The 16,045-nt window shown below is 31.7% G+C and overlaps 1 protein-coding gene across 1 annotated transcript; it reads left to right on the plus strand.

Annotated features, from left to right (window-relative positions):
* The first annotated feature begins 12,996 nt into the window (after positions 1-12,996).
* On the plus strand, positions 12,997-15,315 carry LOC125222868 (trihelix transcription factor DF1-like). Its single transcript, XM_048125713.1, has 2 exons — positions 12,997-13,362; positions 13,647-15,315. Exons 1-2 carry the CDS (start codon positions 13,109-13,111, stop codon positions 15,076-15,078), a joined length of 1,686 nt encoding a protein of 561 aa, XP_047981670.1. The 5' UTR covers positions 12,997-13,108; the 3' UTR covers positions 15,079-15,315.
* Positions 15,316-16,045: the final 730 nt, after the last annotated feature.

Raw genomic sequence — 16,045 nt, forward strand, 5'->3', positions numbered from 1 at the left:
TTCGCGGTTGCCGTTTTTACAGCTACAAACGCTTTTTCACTTAAAACGCGATTTTTATGTACTCCTACTAAATTGCCTTCTTTTAATATTGAGAAAAATAAAACATGAGTCTTTTCACATATTAATTTTATTTAGATTTTTAAATTTATGTGTCATGAAGTTTGGGAATTTACAAAAGTTCATGACATTTTTCTGTATTTTGTAAAATACACGTTCTAAAGTTTTTCGGGCAAAAGCCAAATAACAAGATCCGTCAGTGTCTAATCTCGAACATGCACTTCCCATTCACATATGCATTCATACGGGTTGACAAGAAATCCACTGAGAAGGTCCTTCTCGATGTACATGACACATCGCTGCAGATTCAAACTATATATAAACCGTCAATCCTCCTTATATCAAACATTAACCTACACTCACTTCAAATTATCCTATAACTTATAATTATAACAACAACTGCTAGAATGCACTTTCTTCCTCCAATAATCTTAATGGCAAAGTGCTTTTGCAATTTCTAAACCAGAAAGATGCACTAAATTTCAGCATCGTCTGCACCATCACGTAACAGTCAAAAGTGACATAAATTATGTCAACAAAATATTGTGACATGTTTTTGTTGTAAAATTTTAGGTCGTCGCCATTATTACTAGAGTGAAAAAATGATTATGCATTAGTTTCAAATCACTTTTTCGAACTCAATCATTCACAATAGAACATGGGTTTCCAAAAAAAAGTTTAATATAATATAAGGATTGGTTATGCTACAAATTATTTTTAAAACAAAAATGTGAAAAAAAAAACTTGTATTTAACGTATAACATGAAAGTCTGATTAGTTCTTTTCATTTATTTATTTCAAGTTATGAGAAACGAACAAATCGGCTTTTTGATTGTCGTGTACTTCGTAAATTACTTATTCAAAATACTCCCTCGGTCCCGGATAATTCGTCCCACTTTGACTGGGCACATGTTTTAAGAAATGTAATGGAAAGTGAGTTGAAAAAGTTGGTGGGATGTGGGTCATACTTTTAAAGTATTAGTTTTATAATAAAATGTGAGTATGAATGAGTTAGTGGAATATGGGGTCCATTACCAAAAATGGTAAAAGTGAAGTGGGACAAATTATGTGGGACGGATCAAAATGGAATATTGGGACGAATTATCTGGGACGGAGGGAGTAACTTTTAAGGTATTAGAATAAAAATAAATGCAGATGTAATGTGGTATAAAATAATAAAATAATATTATAAGCATGCATATATTTTCAGCCCACCCAACCAGCACACATTGGTGGGCTGTCAAATGGGGCACATTAGAGCTGAAAATTGGTTTAAGTTGGGTAATTAATATGGGCTTTTCAGTGATAAATTTAGGTGAATGGGGCCTCAAAATAGTGTAAACTTTACAAAAAGCAACAATTTTCTTTTATCTTCACTTTTTTTAATTTCTTCTTTATCAGATGGTGGGGGGTTTGGGTTTTATGATTTCCCCTTTTTCTTCTCTTTTATCTTTGTCTTTTATTGCTTCAATTATTATTAGATTTCAAAAGAACAGGTATTTTTTCCTGGGATTTTGTCACTTCGAAAGAATAAAAAAGAAGCCTTTGACTGATTTCATAATTGAGAGAATGTTTGAAAAAACTATAGGATTTTAAATGTATTTTTGATATGAGATATAACTATTTTGACTTTACACAAATTAAATGTGTGATAGTACTATCTAATTGTGAGCTTGAATAAGATTCAAATGCGAATTTAAATTAATATTTCAGTAGTTTATGGTATTTGCAATTATAAAATTCAGTTTCGATTTTGACTATAGTGTAGTTATAGTTTAACATTCAAATTTCAAAAATTATAAAATTACCAGAAAAGTCAACACAAATTGTGATTTAAATGACAATAATAATCTTATTTAACAATTATTAATGTATCTTATTTAGATATAACTAATATATTTATTTCAGTTCAATTATCAAAATATAATTATTGCAATTAATAAATTTCTAGCTCGAGTTTGTTGAAGGAATAAAGTTGAATTTGAACAATAATTGTTGTAAATATATGGATGTGAACATATTAATTAAATGGCTTGTCAATGGTAACAATGAAAAGACTTTTGTGGCTTCTTGACATGACTTTCCCGGTTTTATCTTCTCCATTAATAATAATTAAAATTATTATCACCAAAATAATGATTATAGTCCTTTCTACTCTCCCAATTAAAATCATCACCTATTTAATTACTTATTTCATTTTAAGTATAGAGAGGGGACCCGTTTTTACATGGTGCACCTTATCTTGTAATTAAATTACCGTGTTATTTTTTTTATCAAATTTATTATAGCTCTTAAATGTCAATAAGTGTTAGTACTACTTTAATAGTTCATGGATAAAGAAATAAAGAAGTTCATTAAACTTTGAAAATATGGATTTTTGTAGGTTTTCAATGCTATGTACATGCATCTACCTCATTTCGCCTCAATTATATGCTTGACCTTATTTTTGCACATATAGGAAAAGGGAAATATAGAAAAATGTAACATATTTTTTTAAATAGTGTACCAAAATTCAGTTAAATATTTATTGAATATGTAATTTAAGTTTATGAATTTTTTCTCCTCGACCGGGCATTGAAACCAAGTTTTTTTTTTTTTTAATAATTCTCCAATATATATAATTCTTAAATTAATTAATGCTTGTAGCCCTTCTTGTCACGACACGCAATCTACCTATAAATCAATACAAATAATTAACTATCAATAAACAAATTTTATAATCCAAACTAAATCTTGACAAACCAATCTACATAAATATAGCATGCTAGATAATAATGAATAAATGAGCTGGTATTTTTTAAGTATATAGTTTCATGCCTAATCTAATTATATTGAGCTACACAAATTAATTAGATGGGTATATTAATTATCTCAATTATGATCACACCCTGTAAGTTATGTAAAAATACAGTTGCATCATGTGGTTAACAATCATGGTTTTGCCTTTCAATTCACATGTTCACATGTTTTCTTATTAACTCCCTAGCTAGTTAGGAATTCACTAATTGTATTTATTATTTAAAAAAAATTCTTTAATTTTGTTTAGTGATCATACAATCTTGTAGGAGTATGTAAAAGAATTAACTAAAACAAAACTATGCTCACCATACAAGATTTTTTAGTAGAAATTCGATAATTAATAATTCTGATTAATATTAAAATACATATGTTAATAATTAACTATATATTTGAAGTTATAATTGAATTTCATTAATTGTATTAAATTAAAAATAAAAATTCAAGTGTCAATTCCAGGTGTACGATTGACTTACATCTGTAAGTACAAGTTATCTGATATGTACTTGCCACTGCCATATTGGTAAATTATGGAAATTTGATACATCAACAATTAATTAGGGTGAAGAGCAATTTTTTTTGTTGTTGTTTTTAATTATACATAACTGGCTATTTACATTTATTTTAGAATAAAATTTATCTTTTTTTAGTTATTAAAATATTTAACTATCTCTTCATCTCTACCTTTTAGCACCTAATGGTGTCATCTAGAATCATGTTTTATTCGAGAAAATGGTCATAATAAGAAATAGAAAAAATACTAAAAACAGATGGAATAATCAATCCCAGTCATGAAAAGGATGAAAAAGGGAGTAGATATTAAAAAAAATGTGGTTGCTGATGGTGCATAGCTAATGCCAGATAAAAATAAAAATTTGGAAAAGGGTTAATCCACATGGATGACACATGATTTATGTCTACATTCACATGCCAACCATGTTCAATTAAACCCTTTGTGTACATGTAACTTTTCCTAAATGGACCATCATAAATATTTAGATGAGACAATTCATATTGGCCCATGTCACTACACCTCATAGTAAAACACTAAAACTAGCTGTTGAGAAGAATTTATATAATAATACATGATTATTTGCCACCTAATTCTTGTTCTAACAAAATGCTACGTGTACATGCATGTATAGGCCACATACCATCTTCCATGTCGCATCCACAAACATATCCACATAGGAACAAGAGAGTATACATGTTAATTCATATTTTTCATAAATTTATATAATTATTAATTGTACTTCTAAGTTTTGTTTAAATTACATGTGCTAAGGATTAATACAATCATGTAGCCTTATAATTAACATTTTTGTAGTAATATTTAAATTTAATAAATTGATTTGGAGACAATTTTAACAAAATTGCAAATACATGATGAATATAATAATAGTGATAATAATAATAATAATAATAATAATAATAATAATAATAATAATAATAATAATAAATTTACATCTATGCACAAGCACCCATTATTTACTTCTCCATAAAATATAAATAGATACTCCACAATGAAAAGTGTGGAGAAAATGAAAGATTGGTGTAAGTATTGCTATTTATTCTATGTATGATGTAACAGTTAATGATTATGCCATTCTATTGTTGATAATTTTGCATGTGGGATGTTAGATACTTTGTTGCTATTATAGTGGATATAGATATGTATGAAAAGGAATGTTAAAAAGAGAGGACCCCTTTTTAGAAATGGGGTGAAGCATTTCCATTGCTGTGAAAAAAGACTATGTAATCCTTCTCCATTTTCAAAATACATTTTTGTGTGTGTTCATCAACTAGTTTAACAAATAAACAAGAATCGAATTCATCTCATCAATATTACATTCAGATAACTCGTGTGGCATATACATAAAGAATAATTCTTCTTAGTTTTTTATTTTGTCCCTTTCTTAACCACAAAGATCGTTTTATGTTTGCGCATGCAACGATCAATACATCTTTTGTTACTATGTTCGGATAAACGATGCTCAATATATGTGGTTCGTATTTATCTGAATAAGAAAAGATGACCATCAATATCAATTGATATTAATTATTAACCGTCATACATGTTGAATACAATTGAAACATAAAGTGGAAGCGTTTCTTGTATTCATATCATTGTTTGAAGAATCTAAAGTTTGTAGAAATCGTCTTCCAAATGTCGATGTTCTTGACAAAATCTGTCTCTCTATTTTGTGTCTCGTCAACAAGAATGAGATTATATTGATATATTTATATGTTTCACGTGGGGACCATAACCTAGTATTTAGCGATCGAGCCTTTAGCTTTATTAGTACACCATAACTTTAATTTCACCCATAATAAAATTGAAATTATCTAAAATAAATATCTGCACAACAATCCTCATACTTTTATAGATGATCGCTTGCTTCTAAAAGTTATATAAACCGAGTAGATCACCTGATCATAACATGATGATTGATGGAAAATAACTTGATATGTGATGTTCGGTTCAGATAGAACTTTTGCTTTGTCGTAACGTTGATTTACTGCTAGCTCGCCATTGTTTTGGCTCGAAAGAACACCATAAAAAAAAAAACTTTCAAACTTTTGTACACTTCTCAGATCGGTTTCGATTTTCTCTCCTTTTGTGGAAAAGATATGTGGAGTATTTAAATTAAGAACATATCCAGCGAGGGTGCTATGCATGTTGCGTAGAATATATTTGCGTAGGAATCGCATAATATTTTACTATGAAAGTACATTTTCAAACTATGTTTATGCTTCAAAATAAAGTAATCAAAAGTATTCAATAAGTAATTATGGTTGGAAGATTGTGTCTCCACAACGTTTATATTTTGATTAGAACACACTATTTAATCTCTATTTCTATTTAATTAGAACACACTTAGGAAGTCAAGATTTTTGCAAGAAGAAGATGCAGACCGAAAAGTAGAGTGACACATAAGAGACAACTGCAAAATCGCCAAATGTAGTTTGAGAGGAGGGGATTTAAGAACATATATAGGGCTTCAAGCCAATTCTAATTATAAAAAGGGTAAAATATGACTTGAAGAAGGTAAACAAACACAATTGATGTAAAAGATTATTAAATTTATTGATAAATATTGAAATGATCAAAATACTCTGGTTTATAGAATTGTATAGTTATATTACACAATAGAAAACAGAAGAATATTTTTTAGGTTACTGAAAATGATTAACATATTTTTTTATTGAAACTAATCAATGAAGAGATACTGTATAGATATTTCAATTTTTAAACTCTTCTCATAATTATTAAAAAATGGTGCTAGCAACTTAAAGACAGTGACACTCCATCGCAATCACACCAAAGCATATTTTTTTACTTTTCACAATTAAATAAAGCTAAAATCTTCTATACGAAAAATAACTTTACAATTATATTGGATATTTAATTTGGTCAGATTTTGAATTTAATTATATATATTATAACCAGTATACAAATACATTATTACAATCGATTTGTTAATCGACAATTTAGCTAATATTTCCAAATTGGATTATAGTAGTTTATTTTTTTTATCTAATGCTTTTAAATTGAAATATAATATATAGTTTGGCTGGCAACTTTGGGATCAGCAGATTTTACTGTCTTGTTTCTCTCACATTAAATAGTGGACATAATCATGTACAGTACTTTTCTTGATCGGTGAAATTATAATTGGTATTTTTTAATAAAAAGAGTTTCTTTATTCCCAACTTTTCACTATATGACTTTATAGTATGTCTTAATAATACAGACTTTAAATTTATATTTCTATTTATTTTGTCTCCTCTTTTTACAGTTTTCTCATTTATTATTCATATATTTTGGGCGTGCCATGTGACCCACTTGTAAATGGGATGCAACAGTTGGGAATTCCAGTCCTCCACAAAAAATAGGAAAAAATATAAAGCGCCTTTTATTTATTATTATGAATGTATAAACTTGTACTATATAATATCTACCACATTTTAATACGCTGAATTAGTAGTATTGTTAAGAATTTATTTACAATAATGACATGGTTCGTTGACTCGTTCTGTGTTATCTGAGGTTCTACAATTTCCCATCCATTTTATAACATAATAATTTTATTGGGATAGTTATTTTCAATAATTATTGAAAGTGATAAAATAAAGCTTTCACTACATCAAACCACCCATATGGCCATATATAGTGCAATTTTTACTTCTTCATTGATTTATATACACATGGAAATGATAAATCCCATACCCAACACTAATTGTGAATACCAAACTAGTTTAACGCACGTTTTACATTGTTTATCTTCATTTGATATGTTTACAATTTTAATTCACAATTTTAATTTTATAATTTCATAAAAGTCAAAGCCTAGTTTTTCATTTCCTTTATAAATTCAAATAAATGATTAAAAAAACAAACCTCGTATTTAATTCAAACATCACCATAAATAGTTTTTTTCTTAATATTATCGCTTGAAATTCACAAATGCTATTAAGTAATTTAAATACTCCATTAATACATGTATAGGGTCTTGTTAGGTTGAGATTTTTAGGCCTAATTGAGAATTGAGATGCAATCTCAGCCACTCATTCACAATTTGCGCGCGATGTCAACAGCGTGTAGTTTATGTCAACAAGAGGGTATTTTTGTCATTTTCGCGCGATGTCAACTGCGGAGACATTATGTCAACTATGATGTCAACAGCAAACGTTATTTATATCAACTATGATGTCAACAACAAACATGCATTATTTATGTCAACTACGCTGTCAACAACAAACTTTATTTATGTCAACTATTATGTCAACAACAAATACTTTCATATCAACGACATATTATTTGTGTCAACAAATACTTTCATAGAGATGGCTAGCACCCTATGTGCTTGAAAATGTGCTCGAAAATCCCTCTTTTTCCTAGCACATTGGGGTTTTTCTAGCATTTCGGTGCCAGGTATATGAGCGTTTTTTTATAGTGTATTGCATCTCATTTCTTAATTACCCTAAGAAATCTCAATTATCATATATACATGTACAAAGTGAGAGAAAGTGAAAGAATTATATGAGCCGTAAATTTAGAAGAAAAGTGTGAAAGCATCTCTAAACAGCTAGAGAAGAAGCCCACTGCCAGCGAAGCATAGGGTATAAAAACAAACACCCTAGTAAAAATAATTGCTTTCCAAGATAAGCAACCACATATATATTTTTATACATATTTGGAGAGCCCAAAGAAGCAAGAAATTAAAATAATACTTACAATATACGCCAATATATAATTGAATTTTGGAGAGAGAGAGATAATGTGAGTAGTCTTGTTATCATCATGTATTACGTACCATTCACCTCATGAAAATGTAGACAAATATTAGAGGTGCCCATTGTGCCTTTGATGTTTACCTAACCTTACTTCTCCATCCCTCATTCTCATTCTTCATTTTACCATTTTGCCCTTCCCTCATATTTTTCACTTTTATTATGTTTTGTCTATTGTACCCTTTGTGCTAGAGATTTTACCATTAACTTATTTATATATTAGTACAATCTTTTATTTTGGTTTTCTATGATCGCAAGGTCAGAAACCGACGAGCAAAGTGAAAAGATAACAGCGTAATCGGTACAACATCAATGGCACACGCAATCATAAATGCAAAAGCTAACGAAGGAAAAAAATCAACTAACAAACAACAAATAACAACAACATACAACAATGTATGACTCATCAATGCGACTAATATTCTATTAACAAACAACAACAATGCTAGTAATTTTTTTCTAGTTTGGCGATTGAATTTTGGTGATAGGTTGAGTTGTTTTGTTTTCTTTTTAACTTTTTGTAAATGCATCTTTCCATTTTATTTAAAAAAAGGAAATAATAATTAATACATTCATTTACCCTTTTTTTTAGTTTGTTGATTGATCTACTTTACATATTACATAAAATCTCTTAAAATTAAGTGAGTTTAGTTGTTTTTGAGTCAATGCTCTTCTTTAGAAATAGTCTTATAGTCTTGTTGTGATGTTTTTTAGCTCATCGTTGAGTAAAGACTCATTCTTCACTAATATAATTAATTACTTTTTCTTTGTATTTCTCTATGTTATCAATTGTGTATTAAAATATGTGTTCAACCAAAAATACATATTCTTATTGGACTGAGAGAGTATTATTTATAAATTTGAAACTAATGTCAATATTAATGGAAATAATGGGTAAAACAATTAAAAAAATTTCAAGTTTGACTTCAAATTTTCGAATGTGATTATGTCGTCTCACTCTGTTTTCTTATATCTATATACTTGTAAAATAAAGCATATATAGAGGTCAATGTTGCTTCAAGCTGAAATATTGCTACTTACAATAATTATGCGTGATGAAAATAAAATGGAGTAACAGATAAATTGCTAAAGTTACTATGCCTTAAGCCCTTAACAAAGATGTACACGTAAGAATTTGGTTTTATTCTATAATATGTGTAAAAGGATTATTGATTTCGGCATTTATGACTTATTGATTAAATGGGGGTCCCACTTGGTCCGTGCATTATTTTTGGGCTGGTCCATTTCAATGGTAGTATACTACTATACACTTAAATTATTTTATATTTTTAAAATACTTTGGACAATTTGAGTTGGTTATAAAGTTAAATTATTTCATAATCACACGCAATCCTTTACTATTTTTTAATTTGTGTTTCGGCGGTGCAATGTTTATCTTCTCTCTTTCGATAATTTAATTTCTGGAAATTTAATTAAATAATATGAAAGTGGTATAGGATCCGTTAAGAAGTTTTGTCTGATATATTGTCTTTTATAAATAAAAATTAATTTTTTTACAGGTGTGACGATAAATTATATATAAGGAGAGAGAATTGCGAACGTATGATTCCAAATTTCCAATATATATATGTACTGTATACATAGTAATTTTGAAGCATAGAAACAAATCATTTTAGGATAATTAAATTATAATCGAAAATTTTAACTTTATGATTATTTGTTAATTCTAATTTATTACACTATACATGTACTTGATAACAAGTCAAAATTTTCGGCAAATAATGTGTATGCCAAAAGTTAAATTCGCATTGAAGATCGTTACAATATCTGTTGAAGAGAATAATTACCTCAATTTCTGATAATACACGTTGACTTCCTTAGTTAAAATTTAATTACAAGCCATCATGTGAACAACAAAAATAAGTATATATACCATTAGTAATATTTATAATAATTTATGGTATTTTAGATAATATTCAGTACCACAAAAACAAATACTATGTTTTGTCATATTGTTTGCGTATCAGTAAGGATTACAAAAAGGAATTCAAAAGTACTACTATAGTAGTGTTAATTAATGACATAAAGTAAAGAGTTTATTTGCAAATTCATAAGTAAAAACCAGAAAGAGAAAAATTAAATACTTGTAAGAATAATTGAAAGCTCAACTAAAATCAATTTGGGAAATATTTAATTCAGAAAAGCATCTAGGATAATTCTCGTAAAAAATAGTTGTACACTTTTTAGTGTAAAATCCTTATCGATCATACACATAACGTAACACATATATCATAAATTAGTATATGAAACTTGTCCAAACTAAATCAAATGTCACGAATCTTCCATCTATACACATTTTTGAATTCACAAAAAATTACCATTACCAACCCACATCAATTTTTTTTACCAAAACCATAAAACCCATATTATTTTATTTCATGATAAAAGAATACATGAAATTGAATCCATGTTCCATTTATTAGGGTAGGTTGACGCTAACAAGATTGGCCACAATTTACTTGTACTCAATAAATGACTGTGCCTAATATTATGACCTTCATCTAACAAGTTTTAATTCAAGTTCAACCATGGATCCCACATTAAAAATGACCTTATAATAAAAATTGGAGAGAGACTATTTATCTTTGTTACTTTGATAATTATTAAAATAGTTTGAAAACAAAGTGTGTCAAATTGAAATAGCCCACCTTAAATGTCGGCCTTCCCCATTCGACGTGGCAATACAATTACCATAGAGAGTTCATATGCCACGTCACAATATTACTTTTGACATTTCCATTTCTTTCCATTTTCACAATTCCAATTCCATTGTTTTTCAATCAAAATAGAATTACATTGTGGTCAATTTAACCCCTTTTTTAATTTCCATATAGCTTTAAATGTGTTTGTACTAACTTTGCAATTTAATCAATTTTTTGAGCTAAAATGACATCATATTGTAGGCAGTGAAACAATATTATATATTACTGAATTAAATAATTTCATTTATTAAATTAAGGTTTATATATTTAGCAAGAATGAGCAAAAGGCGGGAAATTATTTAATTTATATATTACGATATTGTTAGTACGCAATACCACTTTAATTAGCGTGTGATAATCAATAAATAAACTAATTTATATTAATTTTAAAATCTTAACTAACTAAAAAATCAGAACAAATTAGTAGTAATTCATTAACAACCACAGATCACATGAAATAAAAATATATACTCCCTCCGTCCACAAATAAGAGTCTCGTTTTTCTATTTTGTCCGTCCACGAATAAAAGTCCCGGTTCATTATTACCATAAATGGTAAAAAGACCTTATATTCCACTAACCCATTCCACTCACATATCATTTAAAACTAATATATACAAGTGAATCCTCTATTCCACTAACTTTCTTCCACTCATTTTTTTTAATATTTCTTAAAACCTGCGTCATCTAGAAATGAGAGTATTAGACGGAGGAAGTAAACAATAGCACCACAAATCACATTAACACTACATATACTCCTTCCTAGTTAAGTAGTCTATCTCTTCACATAAGGGTATTTTAGTCAAACCAAAGAAGGCTTACCAATGATAAGGGGAGAGACAATCACCTTTATCCTCACAACAATAAAAAGAGAGAAAAAATACGTTTGGTCCATGATTAAAAAAGGTCAAAGGGGTAAACATGCGAGGGGCAGTAACGTAATTTGAAGAGGGAAAAGGGCAAAAACAGCCACTGAAATCCAAAACGCCCAAAAAGCAAAGATGACCTACATGGGCCGGCTTTTAACTATATTTAGCTGGACAGACAAAAACCAACTTATTATCACCACCGTCGCTATCTGGAGCCTTTGCTTCTTCAAAACACCCCCCTCCCACCTATACATACAAATTAATATACATTCATTTATCATGTATAAATTAAAGCAATATTTATACGCAAGTTACCCGATAATTTTTTTGGTATTTTGTTTACTTACTTAGATATAATCTATTAAACTCTTCAAGCAAAATAATATCACCTTAAGCTTGATGAGTTATTTACGTAGCACTATCAGATGTCGATATGAGTGACGTTGGAGTAACATTAGGCAACTAAACGAAGTAAATTGAATAACTTTGTTTATTTCCATTTGTGTTTCTCGTTTTCTCATTTCCATCTGATTCTTTTTTATAACATAAATTGTAATTTAACAGATGAAATTATTTAAATCAGTATGATATGATGTAGTTTTTTATGCCTAAAATGTGACTCGTTTTGGTCATCGAGACATGTTAGTGTCGCATCTTAATTTGGGTATAATATCATAATACATCAATTGTTCAATAATCTAGATTTATTGTAGCCAACTAAACGTTGTTTTATTATATTATACTATCATTTTTTTTATTCCATTCCATTTCGCTTTTCGATTTTTTCATTCCATCTCATTTTTGTAATATAAATCATAATTCAATAAATGTGATTATTTAATTTAATAAAATACGATATCGTTTTAGTTCACGTTCGATTGTGCATTGTCAGAATCTTGATTAATTTTAAAATCATAGTAATAAATTGATAATTACCGATAAATTTAAAGCTATTATACAAAATCAAGAATTGAGAATTTAGAGATAAGTTACCTATATATAGATGGCTGCATGTAGAGATATTTTTATATCATTGCTGAGTTTGATGTAGAATTAGTGACGCTTTTGGAAAAATAATGGTTTTGCTCTTTACCACACAGTTACAGAGCGGACCAGAAAAATATAAGATTCCTCATAAAAAATAATTCACCTTTTCTTATTTTAAAAAGCCATTTATTTATTTGTATACATATAAAAGTATGAAATTGACAGGAAGATCCCACCGGAAATAAATTAAATATATTTCACCCCACCTTTAAAATCTCCTCATAAAACCCCTCACAAAAATTTCACCCATATAAATTTTTATATTTTTTTCCAGTAATTCGCGTTTGGAAGAAAGAGACTTGTGTGGTGTTGTTGTTGCTGCATGATGCTCGGCGTCTCAGGCCTCATGGGGAGCTCCGGCGACGGCGCAGCTGCGGTTGCTGCGGAGAGCGGCGGAGCGAGCGGCGGAAGCAGCGAGGTCGGCGCATCAAGCTCAATCCCCGCCGAGGATATTGGCGGCGGCGGAAATCGCTGGCCGCGGCAGGAGACTCTGGCTTTGCTGCGGATTCGCTCGGATATGGATGCTGCTTTTCGAGATTCAAGCCTGAAAGGTCCGTTATGGGAAGAGATTTCGAGGTAATTTGATTTTCTGATTTGTTTTGAGCTTCGATTTTATGTGGAAATGGCGGTTCTAGATCGGAATTCAGTCGATTTGTTGTTAATTTTAGCTAAAATTGAAGTTTAAAAGAGTAATCAATCTGATCGTCGTCTTCCTCAGCTAGCTAATCTGGATCGTGTCATCTAAATCAGGCTTTATTGATGAGTTTGTGTGATTAATCGATGTGAAAAAGGAAAAGGAATTGGAGAAGTGAATTGGATTTGAATTTGATTGATGAATTTGGGCGAGTTGTTGTTATCAGGAAAATGGCGGAGCTTGGATTTCAACGAAGCGCGAAGAAATGCAAAGAGAAATTCGAGAACGTGTACAAGTACCACAAGAGGACAAAAGACGGCCGCGCCTCGAAATCCGACGGCAAAACGTATCGATTCTTCGATCAGTTGGAGGCGTTGGAGAACGCTCCTCCGCCGCCTTTCACACCTCCGCCTCCGCCGCGGCCAATGGCGGTGAGCTCTTTACCAATGCCGCCGATATCGCAGATCGCTGCTACTGTTCCATCCACTTGCAGCCCGACGCCTTTGACCGTGCTGCCGCCTCCGATCCACACCTCCGACCACCTCATCATGAATTCCGCTCTTTTCCATCCGCCGCCGCAGCCGCGCTCGGATTCCGCGTCGACGAGCTCCACGTCGTCGGACGAGGACATACAGCGGCGGAGGGGGAAGAAGCGGAAATGGAAGGATTTCTTCCAGAGGCTGATGACGGATGTGGTCCACAAGCAGGAGGATTTGCAGCGGAAGTTCCTCGACACGCTGGAGCGCCGCGAGCGCGAACGCGTGGAGCGGGAGGAGGCGTGGCGGATGCAGGAAATGGCCAGGATGAACCGCGAGCACGATTTCCTGGCCCAGGAAAGGTCGATCGCCGCGGCGAAAGACGCCGCGGTGATCGCATTTTTGCAGAAACTCACCGACCAAAACAACATCCCAATCCCAATCCCAACCCCAACCCCAATCCCATCCCCAATCCCAACTACTACTGCTAATGTAGTTTCCACAACTGCTGCAATGCAGCCACAACCACAGCCTCCACTGCCGCCGCAGCAGCAGACTGCTGCGGTTCCAGTACAGGTACAAGTACCAGAACCAGTACTTGTACCAGTACCGGAACCAGCGCGTCTGACAAAAGCGCCAGACGCGCCAAGAGCGGACAACGGGGGAGGCGGGGACGGTTCGAATTTGGCGAGCTCGTCGCGGTGGCCGAAGGCCGAGGTGCAAGCGCTGATCAACTTGCGGACGGGCCTCGACACGAAGTATCAAGAGAACGGGCCGAAGGGCCCGTTGTGGGAGGAGATATCGAGCGCGATGGGGAAAATGGGCTACAATCGGAGCTCGAAGAGATGCAAAGAGAAATGGGAAAACATAAACAAATACTTCAAGAAGGTGAAGGAGAGCAGCAAGAAGCGGCCGGACGACTCGAAAACGTGCCCGTATTTCCACCAGCTCGACGCCATATACAAAGAGCGGGCGAAAACCGACACCGCCGTTTCCATCAACGCAGAGCCGATCATGGCCCGGCCCGAGCAGCAGTGGCCGCTGCCTGAGCAGCAGAACCCCGCATTGCCCTTGCCGGACCACGAGAGCGAGAATAACGACGATGACAACGACGAAGACAGCGATGAAGACGAAGGAGGAGGTGACTACAAAATGGTGGCTAACAAGCAGCCGCCGGAGTAAAATGAGAGAGAGAGATAGAAAAAATGGTGGGGGCAAAAGCTGCAAAGCTGTCAGAATACCGTTTTGAATTTGCAGTGAAAACCTCTGAATTCACATGGAGGGCGGCGCCGGCGGAGGCGCCGCCGCCGGAAGGTTATATAATTTAATTTTGTTTTTAGATGTTTTCATTTACAATTTATTTATTATTTTGAAAAAATAATAAATTGAGGAAATAAGAGGGGGACAGTATTTAAAATTTGTATTACTTTACCTTTTTTTGTTTTATTTTTTGTTAATGGAGTGTAAATGTCAAAGATTATTGATTTTGATAATGTTTGTTAGATATAATTTTTGTTTTCGGATTGGAAATATCTTTTTTGCTTGATCATGTTAAACTTGTGGGGATAACAGAAAAATTGACTTGACAAGACATAAACCCTAATTCTAAGCAACTTGTAACAAATCAAGTTTATTACGTAAATTGTGTCTATTTATTTATGCTAACATTTATTACGGGGTATGTAGGAGAATTAATTTGGATAAAGTGATAACAAATTTAATATTATTTTATATGTGAATGATCATATTCAGATTGGTCCTGCCATGTGTTGAGCTTTAGGAAAAATAAATGTATTTCATTTATATTATAGTAATTATTTTTGAAGGTATTACATATATTTATTCAAATTTATATACAAATAAAAACTAATCATTATTTCGCTACTCATACTATTGTTGTGGGAACAAAATAATCAAGCAATTGGATTAATTCTTAGTATATTATCTTCAAATTTCTATTTAAGAAAAAAATCGAATAAGAAACTAAGGAATTCATGGGTGTTGTGTATTGTACTCAAATGAACTCAGTTTCTTGTAACTATTACTACTATTATTTTGCTGAAATGTGACTTCATACACACCAAAGTATATATGTGAAATGATATGAACAACAAAAGTAGGAAATTACATTTGTATAGTTTTTATTGGT

Source organism: Salvia hispanica, chromosome 4 (genome assembly GCF_023119035.1).
Source record: "Salvia hispanica cultivar TCC Black 2014 chromosome 4, UniMelb_Shisp_WGS_1.0, whole genome shotgun sequence".
Lineage (NCBI taxonomy): Eukaryota > Viridiplantae > Streptophyta > Magnoliopsida > Lamiales > Lamiaceae > Salvia > Salvia hispanica.